Source organism: Epinephelus lanceolatus, chromosome 10 (assembly GCF_041903045.1).
Source record: "Epinephelus lanceolatus isolate andai-2023 chromosome 10, ASM4190304v1, whole genome shotgun sequence".
In the NCBI taxonomy this organism is placed as follows: domain Eukaryota; kingdom Metazoa; phylum Chordata; class Actinopteri; order Perciformes; family Serranidae; genus Epinephelus; species Epinephelus lanceolatus.
The window spans coordinates 21,697,611-21,712,697 of record NC_135743.1 but is presented as its reverse complement, the minus strand read 5'-3'; the positions used below and the strand labels follow the sequence as shown (position 1 = coordinate 21,712,697).

Sequence of the window (15,087 nt, the reverse complement as noted above, 5' to 3'; positions counted from 1 at the left end):
TAAACTGCAAGGGCACGAAGCCGAGACAAGTTTCTAACTGTAGTGTATATTTCATCGTCCACAGTTTGACAAACCAATTAGACTTTATCCTTAATCAATGCACCAAATTACACAAGTCTAAACCGGTCCAGCCTCAATGTGTCACTTTGTCAGAGTAATTAGGGAGCAGCTGCAGACAACCTGCCCGCTGGGCGTCTGGTCACCTCCCCCTGGACCCATGAAGAGGGCATCAGGTGGAATCATCGAACGCAGTCTCCTTGATCCATGAAGAACAAACTTTAATGACAGCAGAGGGCATCGTGAAAGACACAGTGGAAACCTGTCATTTCCTGCTAAAAGATAAACAGATGACTACAGCATGCGGCTTCTGTCCTGCTGATCTGTGACAGCCGGATGATGGATGCATCTCTAAAGTTTATACTGGACGTTTGAGGGTTTTTTTTTTGTTTTTTTTTTTTTTTGAACACGTGTGTTGCATGCCCTTTGCTTAGCTCAACCTTCACCAATCAAGATCAAGGTTAGAGGAGAGTAAAAAGTAAAGACATATTATTGATTCACTGTCATCTTTGTTATTCTGGTCTCTGGAATAACAATCCCTGTGTCAATTATTTATCATCAACTATCTTCTTTTTCTCAAATTGTAAGAGCGGAGACAAAGATGATGAGAGTGCATGTGTTATAAGTTCAATAAATAAAAGAAAAGAATAAAAGCAACGAGACGTTCATCCAGTAAAGAGAGTAAACTAAGAGTTAAGTTAAAGGAAGACTCCACCTGTCGATGCTGATGGCGCAGAGGTTGAGGATGCTGGCGGTGCACATCATGACGTCGAGGGTAAGCAGGATGTCACAGTGGATGAGGCTGAAGTGCCACTCTCCCACCACCTTCAACGAAACACACTGACATTAATACACTTTTCCCCTCAGGACAATTTTTACCTCATGTACTTTCAAGGATTTTAATTTCTCCACTCATTTTGGCCGATACAGTGTGTCGTAATACTGGTGCAGCAGTGTTAATATTAATGTGGCTGTATCACTCAGAGGTACTTAATATTTAATTCCATTTTTGTCTTTCCTTTAGACCACCATGATTTGTTTCTAAAGTGATCCAGTTTACCCACAAAGAATTTAAAAGTTTTTTTATTTTTCTCCAGTATCACAATAAATAAAAGATGATGTGTTAACAGTTACACAGAAAAATATTGAATGTAGTCATTCGTTTTTTGCACTCACACATTAAATATTCATAGTCTGTGAGACATTATTTGTAAATCGCAGTTATTTAAAGACTGACTTGAGGTTTTTGTATTCAGAACTGAAACAGCTTCAGTGATAATTGGTATTAATGGAACAGCCCAGAGCTGAAACAAGCAGCATTACTAATTATAACTAATTTGTACTAAATACTTAAATTAATTATCCACAGGAAATCAATCTGCAACATTTCTGAAAATAAATTAATTGTTTGAGTCATTTCTTATGCAAACATATGAAACATTTTCTGATTCCACCTTCTTAAAGGTGACAATTTGCTGCTTTCCTTTGAGTAAGTTAGTTATTTGGGTTTTGGTCTGTTGGTTGGGCAAAATGAGTGATCTGAGTATGTCCCCTCAGGCTCTGAGAAATTTAGAGATGCAGTGGCAGATCAGATTCAGATTACAGATTACTTTATTAAATACTCGTAGGTTGATTTGTTTTGCAGTTTTTGGAGCGCAGGCATCCAACTTAACTAATTAAATGCAGATACTCAGGACAGACAGACAGGCAGCTCTGACAATATTTACATAACACAAAACAGCAACAATTGAGTGCTTCAGGCTACACACAACCACAGGAACCCTGAAAACCCATAAAGAGAAAACCTTAAAAAAAAAAAACAATACATCCTTAAACAGTAGGTGAAAGTAACATAAAGTTGCTCACAGAAGGAGTTTAAAATAAAGATACAACAACTCCATTAAAAACCTAAGAGCACTTCAATAAATAAATAGATGTTCCAATCAAAAAAATAAAGGTGTGCAAAGTTTGCTATGTCTTGTTCACCTGAACAAAAGCAGCTGGAACAAAACTGTTTCTGTAGCGCTGTGTTGTACATTTTGGGACTGCAAACCTCCGACCAGAGGGGAGAAGCTGAAACTCTTCATGTAAGGGATGAGAGTGGTCACTGAAGATGGACTTAGCTATCCTCTGTAGCTGCCTGTTGTACAGGAACTCCGGACTGAGCTGTGATTCGCCAATCAGCTTCCCTGACCATCTCACAATTTGCATCAGTTTGTTCCTTTGCTTCACAGATAAAAAGCCATACCATGACACCAAGGGAAAAGATAAAACTGACTCAATAAAAGACCGACAAAAAAATGTCATGATGGTTTTGTCGATGTTAAAAGACGACAGCTTTGTTAAACAGAACAAACGCTGGTGTCCTTTTTTACACACAGTCTCACAGTTTGTGTCAACATTTAATTTACAGTCTAAAATAGTCCCAAGGTACTGAAATGATTGCACAATTTCTACTGCCTGACCCGTAGTGGGATTTTTCCTAAAGTCCATGATCATGTCATGTCATGTCATGGCGGGAGATACTGTACTGTAGAAGGATGCAACAGGATTGGAATCATGCAGGGTGCAACACAAATGTTGCAGGCACAGGAAAGTTTCAATATAATGCAGCCAGAAAGCTGGCAGTTTTGAATGACGTTGATCAAAGATTTGTGGCTGCGTTTTAGTCATTAAAAATACATCATCCACTTTAAGATTGGGATCTGGGGATTTGGAAGCCAGGTTGACACCTTAAGCTCTTTGTCACAATCCTCGGACGATTCCTGAGCATTTTTGTGGTGTCACTGCCATCGGGGAGTGCTGTTGCCATGAGGGGGGTGTACTTGGGTTGGTGGAGCCTGTCAGGTGGCATCCATATCAGTGCAAGGAGCCAAGGTTTCCCAGCAGAACATTGCATTGTAACGAGATGATCAGTTTTATCAACTTCACCCATCGGTGCTTTTAATGCTGTGGCTGATCAGTGTATATTTCACATAAAGTGCCTGCTGGCAGGAGAAATGTGTTCTGTGCAACGCTCCACAGCTCCGTCAAAAATAGACAAGTCATGTATTTCATTAGCTTCAAGGACGTTTCTGCAACACGCTGTGGCGTGTCTGCTGGAATCAAAAGAATTGTCTAGAGTGGCCGCCCAGGGAGCTCTGCACTATAGTCAGAGCACTGGCCTTGTTTATGTCTGTTTTTTTCATTTGATAATCCCTGTTTTATTTAATCTCTTTGGTCAACATTTGTTGATTTTAAATGTGGTCAATAAATAAACTTAAGTTGACTAATATGTCACCAACAGGATATTCCCATGGTCCAGGAACGTCCAACCAGTATTTGTGAACATGAGTTACGCTCTCTCAAAGCCAGAGACCAGAGAAGGAAGTCTCAGACTTGTGATGACATCAAGTGCAAAGTCTGAAGCTGCTCCATAAACAATGAACGAGAGTCAGATCCTCTGCACCCACAGAATGTCTGTTTTCTTTTTAATCCCAGATGAGATTTATTGTATTATATCTGGTATGAACCAGAAAATGTACCCATATACTCAGAACATTTCCCCCGGCTGCTTTCAGTGTCATTTGCAACATCTTTCCTTGTTCACTGTCTATGGAGCAGCTCCAGACTTTATTCCCTCATGACATAAAACAAAATGTGTTTTAGCTCTCTACCTATTTGTGAGAGTTGGTCATGTTCACTAATGTTTTTGGACTGTCTTAGACCACAGGAATAACATGTATGAATTGTAAAAATGGTTTAGTTCCCTTTAAAAGAGATACTTTACTGACTTTCAACCAGCTCTGTGTCTCCTCAGTGTGGGGAATGTGTATAGATGAATGTTGACGGGGCTGAAAATGGTAGATGAAAACATCCACCAGCCAAGGATATTTTTTACCAGCCAAAATAATGAATTGCCTTTTCCTGTCATATATACATTTGTTTCAGTACTTTTCATTGAGATGATACAGTATTATGTTGAATACAAGCTTAAAGGGGAGGCCAGAGTGAAATTTGAAGCAAAGTTTTGAGCTCAAAATTCCACTTTGTACTTCAAACATTTGTACTTCAAACATAACAGTAATTTACAGTAAACATAACAGTAAATAGTTTTTTTGGAAACCTTTCAGACGCTTAGTAATCATGTAACTTAAACCTCTTTAGACTGCCCACTCTTAATCATGCAGCTTCATCGTTTTGTTACCGATGGCAAACGAGTTTTTACGGTTTTTCTTTAGCATATTGCCGACATAAATTACAGCTCATTACTGCACCCTCAGCATGGTTGTGTAGCCAGCCTCTTGAAATGCTGTTATCGCCGAACCTCCATTTCTCGCAAAACTTTCTTTTTTTCTGTAACGTTACAGCTTCAGCTTCCATCTCATCGGTGTTTTTTCATTTTGTCGGTGGTTTACTTACACCTGGTAAATGTCGCCACATGATGCCGACAGTAGTAGCTTGCTTGCTACTAACAGCAGATCATGGATCTAGGCGTGCGATATGCCTATGAGTAGGCCTACAGGTTCCTTGATGCAGCGGGGAGCAATAGCCTTCCGAGATTTAGTCGCCAAATGGAAAAATTTCCTGCATTTGGCGCTTGGCGGGTGTTAATTTTCAGCCCTGAATGTTATCAATGCACCCCGTGCGCCATCAGCTCCCAGAGCTCCCCACCCGTTCACCAGCAGAGATCCATCAGTTGATGCAAAAAGACATGTTTTGCTGGTGACTGGCGGGAAGTTCCCAACGCTGCTAGCACCATTCATCTGCACACATTCCCCACACAGAGGAGACACAGACCTGGTTTAAAATAGGCAAAGTACCCCTTTAATATTTTTATTTATGTCAGAAAAGAGTGAAACATGTCTCTTTCCCACTGCCCAAGAAGATGTATTGTAGTCTAATGCCTAAATATTCAGTTTACTATCATACGGTATATGACAAAGAAAAGAAAAGCAGCAAATGTTCACATTTGAGAGGCTGTAACCAGAGGGTGTTTGACATTCCTACTTGAAAAATGACAAATGATAAATCAATAATTAAAATAGGTGCAAGTTAATTTTCTGTGGATTGACTAATTGATAACTCAAGTAGTCATTACAGCTCTATAACAGCTTTACCCATCCTCTTTGCCTTGATCAGAGATGCCATTCATACCCTATCATACTGGAAAATGGTTCAGCATAAACAAAAGTTCTCTAAATGTCAAAAAATCTAATTTCATAATTTTCAGAAATAAAAATAAAAGTTATTCAAAGGAAGATGCTAAACCATACATTAGTAATATTGAAATCAATCAAGTTACTACTGCCAAATTCTTATGTGTAATAGCAGATGAACAACCGTCCTGGAAAGACAACAGTGAGTTGGTGTGTAAAGAAACTATGAAGTCTTTTGGCATCATTAGAAAACTTAGCTCAATAGTGAATCAATCCTGTCAAATGACAGGCTGCTATAGTTTAATGTATCCATACATATCATACTGTAACATTGTTTGGGCCAGTACATATCCTTCTTCCCTGTAAAAAAGACTTCTAATTCAAATTAAATCCATCAGCAGCAAATCATTGGGAATTATTGGCTCCTTTGTTCAAGAAATTAAATCTGCTGTCCATTTTTAATATTAACATTTATCAAACTAATATTCTTATGTATAAATGCATTTTTCAAAAACACAGCTTACCAGATGTACTTCACAGCTTTCTCTTTATGAATTCTGATGTTCGCTCATATCCAACAAGACAAGCAGAGGATATTTATCTTCCCTGTAACTGCACAACACTTGGACAATATGCTTTGAAATACAGAGGACCATTACTCTGGAACAGCAGTCCTCACTTCACTAAGACCTGTCCATCATTACTCTCATTTAAATCTAATATGTAAAAAAAAACACCTGTGCCATAGTTAATGTATTAGTTATGTTTATGTGTTATGTGTTATTATTTTCACCATAAGCCCCTTCAGGTTTCGTAAGTTTCCTGCATAATTCCTATCACGTTTATTTTTTAAATACTTGTTTTTAATCACATCTTGTGTGCTTATAAAATTCAAATAATGATATTATCAAAATAATCTGAAAATTTACCTATAATAAAAATAATTAGAGTTGCAGCCCTGGTTTGTTTAAACAGCAGTTATATTAAATTGAATTACCTCATATAAATCTGTAACTGCTGCTCTGATGTTTGATGTTTCTGTTTCTGTTTTGCACATGTTACAATGTACGATAAAGTTTATGAGGAACAAGCACACTATCCAAAACATTTTTATCCACTTTTGGGTCCCACTGCTTCCTGCTGAGTGTATATTTTTATGCTGATCATACAGAAATATAATGAATTATACAAAGCACACACAAAGTACACAAAATGCACACACACCTCCAGGTAGACGCCCCAGGGCATGACCAGTGTGGCCAGCAGCAGGTCGGACACAGCCAGCGAGACGATGAGGTAGTTGGTGGTGGTCTGCAGAGCGCGCTCCCGCGACACCGCCACGCACACCAGCACGTTACCGAACACCACGCAGAAGATGAGGAGCACCAGCAGCACCGCGTAGAAGTTGTATGGAGGAGAGGAGGCTGACGGAGAGCTGGTGCAGTTAGAGGACGTCAGCGAGGAGGGGGAGGAGGTGGGGAAGGATATGGGGGAGTATGAAGGGTCATGGGTGACAAAGACGGAGAAATTGTGCTCAAGGGAGGAGACAGGGAAGGAAGGGAGGGGGGTCTCGTCTGACTCGTTGAGAGAAGTCATGATCTTGCTCCAGTGGACATGGTCAGGCTGAAAATTGATGACACAAAGAGAGAAGAAGAAAAATAATGAGCCTGGGACCTTTTACTGCCCGCAGTGTACCCGATTCAGCATTTCACAATAGATCAGAAGATTGGCTTCTCAGTCTGACAACAGGGGAATGTAAAGAAAAGGTTATTGTGGCACCAGGGCCTAAAGTGTGTCTTTGGTCTCACCTCAGAGAGAGAGAGAGAGAGACAACTTAGCAAGACACCACACAGGACATGCATACAAACAAGGCCGCACCTCACCTGTGTACACACAAACATAGCCAGCATACACAGTCAAGGTCACCTGATGTTGTCGAAAAATCTGACTGAAACAGTGATAAAAGCTCTCTTAGACCTCTAAAGGTTATTTTTGGCCTCTGGGGCTCCAAAAGGTTGATGAAAAGGAGAAATTCAATCTGCTGTTTTGGTGCAAATAAAATCACTTTAACTTAAATAAAGTTCTGAAGGGCCTACGTCAACAGACTTTACAAGTTCGTTTCAAAAAAGAAAATTCAACTTCCAGCAAGATGTTATGTTTCCACCTGTTGTCTGTCGTCTTCTTGCTGCTTTTTCTAAATGGGTTTGGTGAAAATGAAGTGATAGCAACAGTGAGGTTTTCAATCTTCAACAATCAACTAATCAACAACTCTGCAAAGTCATTTTTTTTATCCATCCATTTTCATCTGCTTATTCAGGGCTGGGTTGCCGAGGCAGCAGGCCAAGCAAAGCACCCCAGACGTCCCTCTCCCTAGCAACGCTTTCCAGCTCCTCCTGGGGGACCCCAACGCGTTTCCAGGCTAGATGAGATATGTAATCCCTCCAGCGTGTCCTGGGTCTAACCCGGGGCCTCCTATCAGTGGGACGTGCCCGAAACACCTCTAATGGGAGGTGCCCAGGAGACATCCTGATCAGATGCCCGAACCACCTCAACTGACCCCTTTTGATGCGAAGGAGCAGCGGCTCTACTCCGAGCTTCCATTGGATGTCCGAGCTCCTTATCTCTAAGGGTGAGCCCTGCCAACCCACGGAAGAAACTCATTTCGGCCGCTTGTACCTGTCTCATTGTCTCATTCTTTCCGTCACTACTCAGAGCTCATGACCATAGATGAGGGTTGGGACGTAGATGGACCAGTAAATCGGAAGCTTCGCCTTCAGGCTCAGCTCTTTCTTCACCACAACGGTCCAGCGCAGCGCCAGCATCACTGCAGAAGCCGCACCAAACCACCGATCCATCTCACGCTCCATTCTACTGTCACTGGTGAACAAGACTCCGAGATACGCCTCCTGGGAGCCTCCCGTTGGAGGTGTTCCAGGCATGTCCCACTGGTAGGAGGCCCTGGGGCAGACCCAGAACACGCTGGATAGATTACATATCTCATCTGGCCTGGGAACGCCTTGGGGTCCCCCAGGAGGAGCTGGAAAGCATGGATGGATGGATGGATGGTTGGATGGATGGATGGATGGATAGATGGATGTGCTCTAATATGCAAACTGTCTCAGGACAGGATTATGCATGGAAACTGAGAAAGAAATGAATGAGAATACAGATTGACCGTTGAGAAATGGATAATCCTGCAGAACAATTTAACATTTTTTTTTATGTTTTGAAACTTTCTCTGCAAATATAAGTGAAAAACCAAAGACTGAGGATGCTTCTGTTGGACAGTAAAGTTTACATCGCATAGCCTGATCCTGTCCCAAGCATACATACCTATTGAACTTTGTCAGACCACAAGTAAAGCAAAATATATGGGCTCACTCTGTGCTGCAGCATTTACATAACAAGACAGATTTTCGCAGTAACGGAGCAGCTGAGGACAAGAGAAGGAGGCACAGAGGATAAACATGGAGAAACATCTTAATCCATCAGTTATAATGAATCTTGCAGGAAAATGGCAACTTGTGCTTAAAACTCATCATCAGTAACTCCCTACTGAAGGTTCGTGTGTTTTGGCAGAGGAGAGACATGATGACGATATATGAGAACTTCTCTCCCCCTCTCTTATCTCTCCATCCCTCTGCTCTGGCTCTGACACACTCCAACAGCCAGGCTGTATAATAACATGCAAAAAGCTGCATCCAATATTTATCAGCAACAGGAAGTTGAAACAGACAACTGACTTGCAGTATCTCTCCTTTCCTGTCAGTCCTGAGGTTATAACTAAACTCAGTGAGTACCTCACCACCTTGACACCACCCACTCACGTCATCTTCTCATCATCATGTTTCTCACACACTTACAGGTGCATCACCTGTCTGTGTCTGACGCCAACCTGCGATCTTCGTTGCTCATCAACACGTTTCAAAGATGAGTTCAGCCAAAGAAATCAATAATCCATCTCCACTGATTGAGCTCGCACCACTGGCACACACATGCATTGACTCCACATGGTTAGATATCGACTGGAGGACTTATTATTGTGGCAGAGGTCAGTCCAATCGCTGTGGGAAGCAGCAGTGTGCTGGAGGGAAGGGGAGGGCCGGCTTTCATCTGGAGGAAGCCTCCGTGAAGGCAAGTGGCCTTCAGTCAATTTTTGGGTGGCAAATTGCTAAAGTTAGCCGCTCAAAGGTCCAGCATGTAAGATTTAGGGGGATTTAGTGGCATCTAGCAGTAAGGATTGCAGATTGCAACCAGCTGAATCTTCTCCTGGTGAGAATTCCTTCAGTGTTCATTGTTTAAGAGGTTTTTACCAGGAGCTGAAGAATCGGCAGAGGTTTCTTCCTCTACAAAACAAACAAACCAGGTGACTGAAATCAGTAAAAACTTGCTAGCTTGTTGCAGACGATCTGCTAGCCCCTCATCTGCTAATGTGTGCTCATCTTTTTTCTCTTATTATTTACAATACAGATGTTTAGGAGGTTTTTACCAGGAGTCTCAAACAAACGGACCAGGGGTCTCATTTGTAAATACTTTGGCCTGAACTTTGACCCATGCTTACGAACATTTTGGAGATGGGATATTGGCAACGCAGATAGTGAGGTGGAAGCCTGATTGATGAAACTGTCAAATATTTTTTGGCAAACACCATATTTGGCTTTTGTCTGTACGTACATTTTAAGCATGGATGCTATGCACTGTTTTATAAATGACAATAAATTGAAATAAAAACCAGTGAAAACACTAAACAAAGCAGTTTAATGTTACAAATCAGCGTTTCTACAACACTGCTTATTATGGAGAGGCTACTAACTACAGTCCTCGATGGAAATACGAAAACATGAATAAATAGCAAAAATATTGTAATGTCAAAAAAAGACATTACTAAAATCTGCCCCAAAACTGAATCACAGCTGAAGTGATCAGCTGATTATAACCTGGTTGATTGGCAGAAAGCATTTGATAATACATTAGTTTGAGTCATTTTTTTGAGTCTTTTCTTATTGTCTCATGATAGTAAACATATATAACATATCTTTTGGTTTTTCACTGTTGGTAGCACAAACAGAGACATTTGGAAACAACTTCTTTTCTATTTTATCAACAAAATCATTAAATTAAAAGTGCATAATTAAATAGAATTAACTTATTGGGGTTTTTTTTTGGAAGAACTTTCAAACAAATTTCGTTACCATGTTCTGTCATTTTTTAAATATCATGCTCAAAAACAATGAGGCAAACAAACAAACAGCAAAGACCTATGATCTACTGGCTTAAAAAATAAGCTTAAACAACTTTCTTCCAGCCAAAGACAGAGTGACAGACCAGGAAAAACTGTTAGCTGATAACAGACTGTAGCATTGTGCTTCAATAAAGCTAAGGGTCAAAGTAATCAGCAGTCAAAGACAAAGTCTTCAAACAGCAGTGGGGGATGCTTTGCACAGAAAAGCTCATGGTGTTTTCCCATTAAAATTAAATGGTTTTTAAATAACGACTAACAAAGAAAAAAAATAAAATAAATTTGTAGCTAATATTTTGTAACTGCCAATGTGAGTGCAACACAAAAGCTCTATAGACCAAATAAACCAGTAAACAAACACAAAAAAGTGCCAGCTACTGAACAGACTTTGTCACTAAAGTAATGTCTTTCTTTGGAACCAAACATAGAAACCAAACTGCAAAGTCCAAAGACTGAAGAGGAAGCAGAATGATACGGAGCACCAGCTGTCTTCCATTGCATTTGTGATTGTCAGCAGCCCAATCCCCAAAAGAAAATGTTTGCACTGTATGTTTCTGCCAAAGACTCATTTTATTTGCAAATTTCACATGACTTTGTCAACAAGAGGTGGTGGGGATGGTGAATGGCATGTCACCTGGGCGAGACGCCAGCCAAACTGCAGGCCAACAAACAACAAAACTGGTTGTCTTTAAGTAAGAAGTCGCAGCGTTTCCAGCAGCTTTTCAGCCAAGAAATGTGGGTGTTTTTTAACAACTCCTCACTCTGTTTCCAGCGGGGACAGTGCCACTGAAAACGGTTGGTTTTCTACCCAGCTGCAAACCAAGTAAAGTATAGGTGGTTTATAGAAATTTACGATGCCAACATCTATTCTGGCAGCTGGGTTGCAGCAGCCAGAATAGATGTTGGCATCGAGGAATTGTGCAAATTTGCAGGAAAGCCCAATCAGTCTTCTTTCAGCATTGGCAGTATAAAAACAAAATCGGGGAGTGCAGCAAAATGCCGCCTACCTACTTATACAGAATGCGTCTTTTTCGGGGCAATGGGGGGCGTGAGCAAGTAACAATGCTAAACAGTGACGTGGGAGGGAAGCCGTGGCTAGTCAGTCCTTCGGCGATTCTCTCGTAAGTCGTCCCGTTCTTCACTGTCCCTGTCATCTGATGGTTAATGGCCTCTTCATTTGCGAGGGCAAGGAGGGCGCACAATTCTTTGTCTCCCCAGTTGCTCATCTTTACAGTGTCTGTCAGGTTTGCGTTTCCCTCTTGCTACTAGCTGCTCGCTAATTCCTGCTATCAGCTGTTTCCTGTTTATCCACCGCCAGTGGGTCGCACGTGTGGCGTCATCAACAGCTCCTCCCACAAGTCCTCAACAGCCCCTCCCGTAGCGGAAGGCCGTCTCGGTCTGTTTAAACTAAAAGGGCTCCGCCAATATGACTACCCCCTGGGGCGGAAAATTGGGCACCTCGAATCAACTCACCAATCCGGCTCTGTGTGTATAAACGCAAGCAGCTGGCCGGCAAAACGGCCCGACATTTGCGGAAAATCTGGCAGTGTAAAAGGGGCTTGTGTCACCGTCAATCAGCAGCAGGCAGACGGCTAGCAGCCAAGAGAAAGATGACCAGGAAAATGTTATTTACTCAGGAATAAATCAGCAGTGTGGAAATATTTGGGATTTTGGAGAACATAGAGGTCAACAGACAAAGAACATGCCGTAAGTAAAATATGCCGTTAGGAGATAAAACACAACGTATTTGTCTGGTCGGGCATCTCACTCTGTCAACCTCTCACTGTATCATCAGCTGCTCTGTTTCAACAATGTTCGCTAATAAAGCATGCATGCAGGCTGAAATTCAACTGTGCTGTCCTGTCAAGAGATGCAGTGACCTAAACCAACAGTGGGTTAGAAAAATAAAAACATTACATGTAATTTGTTAAGCTATGAGAAGAGGAAAAAAGTCCCCGAGCTGCTAGCCGAATTCATGGAATATAAACATGCTAAAGCTAATAATGAGTTGCTAGCAAAGAACAACTGTTTTGTCCATGAACGTTGACAGTTATTATCGAGCTGAGTTTGATACTGTTGTATAATGATCTTGTCAATCCATTTTTGATGGCTGTTGGGAGAAGTTTGCCTTCAGGGCTTTAACCCAGACAGACCTGAAGTTTTATGAAAAAGATGATGGTCTGGATTCAAATGAAAAGATTTCTTCCAGAGAAGGATTTCAGGCAGAAAGCCTTGAGGGTTAACTTGTCCAATGTGCTGTTTCTGTGTTAGTGAAATCAGTTTAAAGTAAACTTCATTAAACTTGTTATTCATGTGTTGTTTTATCTTTTATGGCTAAAAGCAAAAAAGAAAGGGTTGGCAGCTTCTTCTGGAACCAACTGTGTTATATGGGCTGACAATATCATCTCATGTGAATCACAGGCCCCTAAATTGCATTGAATCGACATTGAATTGCAGCAGTCTCTGTAACATCTTCAAATATCCTATCACTGTCCAAAGAATCGATATAATGTATTATCATATTGTGATGAAACTGGTGAATTAAACCCCCAACAGTAGTGGCAGTGACATGATTTAAAAAAAAAAAAAAGTCCTTCAAGTGTGTTTCAAGTGTGTCATTAAACCAGGCTGTATAACGGCATTCAAGAAGTTGAAACAGACATCTGACTTGCAGTAACCTATCTCTTCTGTGTGAACTTTCCTGTCTGTCTCGAGGTCATGAATAAATTTAGTGAGAATTATTCCACCAAAGGGACAGTCCACCCCAGAATCATGAATACACATCCTTCCTCTTACCTACAGTGCTATTTATCTGTCTAGATTGTTTTGGTGTGAGTGTACAAGTGTTGGAGATATCAGCCATAGAGATGTCTGCCTTCTCTCCAAGATAATGGACCTAGATAATACTCAGCTTGTGGTGGTCAAAGTGCCCAAAAATACACTTGATACACTCAATACTCAATAGTGTCGACAATGTCTCCTTCCAGAAATAATGACCTGGGTACTCAAGATAATCCACGGACTTTGTTGTGAGCAGTTTCATCTAGGAGCTATTTTCTTTCTAGCAAACTACACCCACCAACTGTATCATTGCACAGAAGGAAGTGTGCATCTACTGCTAGCTCACCTAGCACCACTGAGCTAGCTAATGCTGCAGCTCAGCAGAGGAGGATGCTGTTAATGTGTACATCTGACACTGTCACAAGCAGGAACCTCTCCGTGATAAGATGTATGCTTCCTTCTGTGTGATGTTATTGTTGGTGGGTGTAGTTTGGCAGAAAGAAAATAGTACCTAAATGAAACTGCTCACAACAAGGTCTGTGGATTATGTTGGGTAACCAGGTCATGATTTCTGGAAAGAGACATTGCTGTTGAGTTTTTCAAATGTATGTAGTGCCATCTAGTTCCATTATACTGGAGAGAAGACAGACATCTCTATGGCCGATATCTCCAACACTTGGCAACTCAAACCTAAACAGACTGATTAATAGCACTACAGGTAAGACAAAAACTATGATTTTTTTTTTTTTTATTTTGGGGTGAACTGTCCCTTTATCACCCTCATCCTCTCACATAATTATAGTAGGCTACGTACCAGCTGTGTTTCTCTGACCCGACCTGTGATTGGAATTACTAATCAACACACATCCAAGATGGGTTGAGCAATCAACAACTAACAAATCAATAATCCACCCCCACATGTTGAGCTCGCACCACTGGCCACAGCAACTGACATTTTTCTTTTTGGCACATGCATTGATTTCACATGGTTAGATAATGATTTCATTCTTTGGAGGACTTGTCCAGACATTATTATTGTGGTAGAGGTCAGGCCGATCGTTGCAGGAGGCAGCAGCGTGCTGGAGTGAAGGGGAGGGCCGGCATTCATCTGGAGAAGCTCGTTCAAGCCTCCGTGAAGGCAAGTGTCCTTCAGTAAATTATTGGGCGTATAATGGCTATTGTGCTAATTTTTCTTTTTCATCTGTCATCACATATGAAAAAAGGCTGCTATTGTTTGTTAAATCTGTTGACATGACTGCAACAAGTCCTCTAAACTACATTAAATTTGTTGAACAAAATAATACCACTCTGTAGAGCCTGTCTGGCTTAAATTCAGTGATATTGTTTTTTAAATTGATTTACTTGATACCAGATCACTGAAGGCGCATCTGTAAACTGTGAGACAGCAGACTGCATCCTGTCTCCTACCACCAGGGGCACCGCCAGAGATTTTGGGCCCCATGAAAAGAATTTTTACTGAGCCCTATACACAGCTGGCCGGGAGGCCGCCGAAAATTTTTGATGCTATTTTACATAAAACTATGCATTTTGATGGTATTTTTGACTATCATTCCCACATTTGTGAAAAAAGAACAATCTCTTCCTCCACTTCCACATTCCTCCCTGACAAACTTGAAGAGGATCCTGGACCTGGCTCTGTAGAGTGTATGTTATAGGGATAAAAATAAAGGATAGGATAAAATAGATTTTATTGATGTAAAATAATATGCTGATGGTGACATTTTCCACCGGTCCGCTGCGCTCTGAGTCTGGTGTCAGTGACACATGCTGCTCTGAGTCGCGCATCTGTCTGCTTGCGCTGCAGTGCGCGCAGAGGGTTTTAATTTTTAGTGTTAAATCAAAAGTTAAACA

General features: G+C 41.2%; 1 protein-coding gene across 2 annotated transcripts in view; it reads right to left on the bottom strand.

Moving 5' to 3' along the window:
- Positions 1–15,087, bottom strand: part of drd2l (dopamine receptor D2 like) — a 45,921-nt gene that overhangs the window by 17,383 nt on the left and 13,451 nt on the right. For both annotated transcript variants that reach the window (XM_078171751.1, XM_033640105.2), the window contains exons 2-3: positions 6,420–6,818; positions 773–882 (exon numbers count right to left, since the gene is read on the bottom strand). In XM_078171751.1, the coding sequence (XP_078027877.1) occupies positions 773–882; positions 6,420–6,791 (482 nt within the window). In that variant the 5' untranslated portion in view covers positions 6,792–6,818. The remainder of the gene's footprint in view (positions 1–772; positions 883–6,419; positions 6,819–15,087) is intronic.